This window comes from Meleagris gallopavo, chromosome 4, assembly GCF_000146605.3.
Source record: "Meleagris gallopavo isolate NT-WF06-2002-E0010 breed Aviagen turkey brand Nicholas breeding stock chromosome 4, Turkey_5.1, whole genome shotgun sequence".
NCBI lineage: Eukaryota > Metazoa > Chordata > Aves > Galliformes > Phasianidae > Meleagris > Meleagris gallopavo.
This window is the reverse complement of record NC_015014.2, coordinates 39,542,848-39,545,957: the sequence shown is the minus strand read 5'-3', so window position 1 is coordinate 39,545,957 and position 3,110 is coordinate 39,542,848. Positions and strand designations below refer to the sequence as shown.

Below are 3,110 nucleotides of genomic sequence, written 5' to 3'. Positions count from 1 at the left end.
AGGCGGCTCGGCGGTTATAAAGCGCCGGGGGAAGGCGGGAGCGAGTGCAGTTTGAATCGCGGCGGGTCGAGGCTGGTCGGTGCCGTCGTCCGGGCTCGGTGCTTGCGGAAGGCTGTCTTTCTCCTATCTATCTCTGTGCGGCGGTCCGGTTCGCGATGGTGAGAAGTCGCAGGGTGGGGAGGTTGCTGGGCCGGGTGGAGGCCGCGATGGCGGAGGCTGAGGGACAGTGACCGTTAGGTGAAGGGGGAGGGGAGCGCGGACGGGCAGCGCGCGCAGCGGGTGTGTTACCTTGCCGGTAGGCGGTGGAAAGGGGGGTTGGAGGAAGCTGGGGGAAGGGGGGAGGAGGGTGGCGGGGAGGCGAGCCGCAAGCGCACTGGCGCCGCCGGGGAGAGGGAGTGGTGGCCGCGCATGCGCACAGGGAGCGGCCGTGCTACTAAGTGTAGTGGGCAGTGCGCATGCGCCGTCGTCTCGTAAGGCGAGGGGAGGGAGTTGGGATGGAGCTTAGCGCATGCGGAGTATGGCGGTGCTGCTGCTGCGCGCGGATTCTGTGCCGCTGGTGGGGGGGGATGGCGGGTAGAGCGCCGGGCCTCACGCGTCTGTTCTCGTCAGGCTGGTGGCAAGGCTGGGAAGGACTCCGGAAAGACCAAGACAAAAGCAGTGTCCCGTTCTCAACGGGCTGGTTTGCAGGTGAGCAGAGAGGGGTGTGGGCAAAGGGAATTCGGGTTAGCCTTGTGTCTCTGGGTGTGCTGTGTGAATCCTGCAGTATTGCTGTTATCTGAAGGACTGTAAGGAAGTGTGCAGCTTGATCCTGTTCTTTTAGACCTATTGTGTACTTGTGTGGCTGGGGTAAGAGAATGGTTTCTAGGCTTTTGCCCCCTTGCACAGGGGCAGGGTGGTGAAGTTAGGATCCAGCTGTAAGAGTGAGATGCCAAGTACTGAAACAGCATTCTGTAGTGGGCCATTTCTGTCGTGTGCTTTGGCGCACTGGGTTTCTTTCCACATGTCTGTAGTCAAACCTACTCTACTCATGTTATTTTTTTGCAGTTCCCTGTAGGCCGCATCCACAGGCACCTGAAGTCCAGGACTACCAGCCATGGGCGTGTTGGAGCAACAGCTGCTGTGTACAGTGCTGCCATCCTGGAGTACTTGACAGCGGAGGTAAAGCCCCTGGGAGGGGTGCATGCAGGATAATAATTCCCGAATGACACAATGACCAGAGTCCACTATTCACAGACTGAGACTGAACTGTGAGCTCTTCACACATTTTGAGCAGATCCAAGTGTGTGCTTCCTCAGAAGACGATGAAGTACATGCAGCTATTTTACCTGCATGAAATACAGGGTAAAATTCCCCAATTTAGAAGACGCATGGAGGTGTGAAGTATTTAATGTGCAGTTGCAGCACTTCATATCTGCTGTAAAACACAGATCTTAGAACTAAATCCAGAGCTCCAGAGAAGGAAACCTTTAAAAAGCGTTGTGTGCTTTTTACCTTGTCTTGTCACCACCAGCACATTTGGGTAGGGTATAGCTAAGGCTGTACATGTGATTTCATTTGGTATCTGTAACTTGCTTCAAAAATCTTTGTCTTCAGGTTCTTGAGTTGGCTGGAAATGCATCCAAAGACTTGAAGGTGAAGCGTATCACTCCCCGTCACTTGCAGCTTGCAATTAGAGGAGATGAAGAATTGGACTCGCTCATTAAGGCAACAATTGCTGGTGGTGGTACGTAAATAGCTTGTGGCTGTTTGTGGCAGTAAGTCTGACAGTTACGGAGGTAGCTTAATCTTTAAGTGTGGAAGTTAGCAAAATTGAAGAGAAATAACATTGTCTTATTTTTTTCTTAGGTGTAATACCACATATCCACAAATCTCTCATTGGAAAGAAAGGACAACAGAAAACAGTCTAAAGGATACCAGGTTCCCTTGTTATCTCAGGACTCTAAGTACTTATTGTCCAGTGTTGGTGATTCCAGTGGACTGTATCTGTGAAACACAGTTTTGCCTTTTTGTAACTTTAAGAAGCTGAAGCTCACTTGAGCTTTCTCAAGAAACCAAATTTCTGCATTGAAGTCTTAACCGTATTTAAGTGTTACCATGGCTTCAAAGAAGCTATTGTATTTGCAGTGGGTTTTGATTGAGATGACTGTTTTTAGATTGGTTTGACTAAGTAAGTAAATGGAATTTGACTAAGTAAATGAAATGTTTGGTTTTGTACAGACTTTTCATCCACTAGAGTGGAAATATTCAATAAATGGTATATGAATACTGATTGTGTCTTGCCCACTAACTGAAAAATAATTCATCTCAGTTATGCAGCTCTTAAAGAGCAGTTCCAAGAACTTAGGACTATGTAGTCCTGGAAGCTGTACTTGGAATATCTGGAAACATGTTCCTAGACAAATACTGCCCTTGGTAAATATCATCAAATGTGCATCTTTGAGCAAGAATTGCTTTAGTTAAAGTTATCAGAATAAAGTCTGGGACTCAGCGTGTCCATTCTTTGGCTGTAAGGCCTCTCCTGTTGAAGGATAGCTCAGCTTGATGGCAGCTCTTGTGGAGGGAGGGGGGGCTGTCTGTCGGGGGGAAGAGGGTATGCTGACTGGATACTGAGAGATGGGCTACTTCAGCCTATTGTTTGTCTTCTAAGGTGCAAAGTGTTGGCTTTATTTTAGCCTGGTCTTAGGTTGTTTGGGTGCTGAACTACACCTGTTGAGTTTAAAAATGAGGGATTGTTGTTTGTACAGCAGTAGCATTCTCAAGAGAAGTGGACTAAAGGGATTTTTATTGCACCTCCTTTAGCTCTCTTAAAGTTCATTACTTAGAGAAGGCCTATGTCACCATTGTGCAGATGCTCCTCTTTGGCAGAGGTCACATTTCAGCAGCAAGGGGAGTAAGCTCCATGCCTACACCAGCAGTGAGTTGCTTCTACCAGCACTGCCGTATGGAGCAGGCGCCTTTACTCCCGGCGTCTTCTGCAGCAGGGCCGCGGGAAGGTGTTGACCTAGATCTTGACGCGCGCTTCATCCCAGGAAAGGGCCCGCGGAGTTTGACGCGGCGCTCCGGTCCCGCAGTGCAGCGGTACTTTTCCACGGCGGCTCACCCAGGGGCCG

At 49.9% G+C, this 3,110-nt stretch overlaps 1 protein-coding gene across 1 annotated transcript; it reads left to right on the top strand.

Annotated features, from left to right (window-relative positions):
* On the top strand, nucleotides 1-2,269 carry LOC100545477 (histone H2A.Z). The gene is made up of 5 exons (XM_003205752.4): nucleotides 1-158; nucleotides 610-687; nucleotides 1,045-1,158; nucleotides 1,594-1,723; nucleotides 1,846-2,269. Exons 1-5 carry the CDS (start codon nucleotides 156-158, stop codon nucleotides 1,905-1,907), a joined length of 387 nt encoding a protein of 128 aa, XP_003205800.1. The 5' UTR covers nucleotides 1-155; the 3' UTR covers nucleotides 1,908-2,269.
* Nucleotides 2,270-3,110: the final 841 nt, after the last annotated feature.

Coding starts and splice junctions, on each gene's coding strand:
- LOC100545477 (XM_003205752.4), top strand. Junction 688..1,044: donor CTCAACGGGCTGGTTTGCAG/GTGAGCAGAGAG, acceptor ATTTTTTTGCAG/TTCCCTGTAGGCCGCATCCA. Junction 1,159..1,593: donor TGGAGTACTTGACAGCGGAG/GTAAAGCCCCTG, acceptor CTTTGTCTTCAG/GTTCTTGAGTTGGCTGGAAA.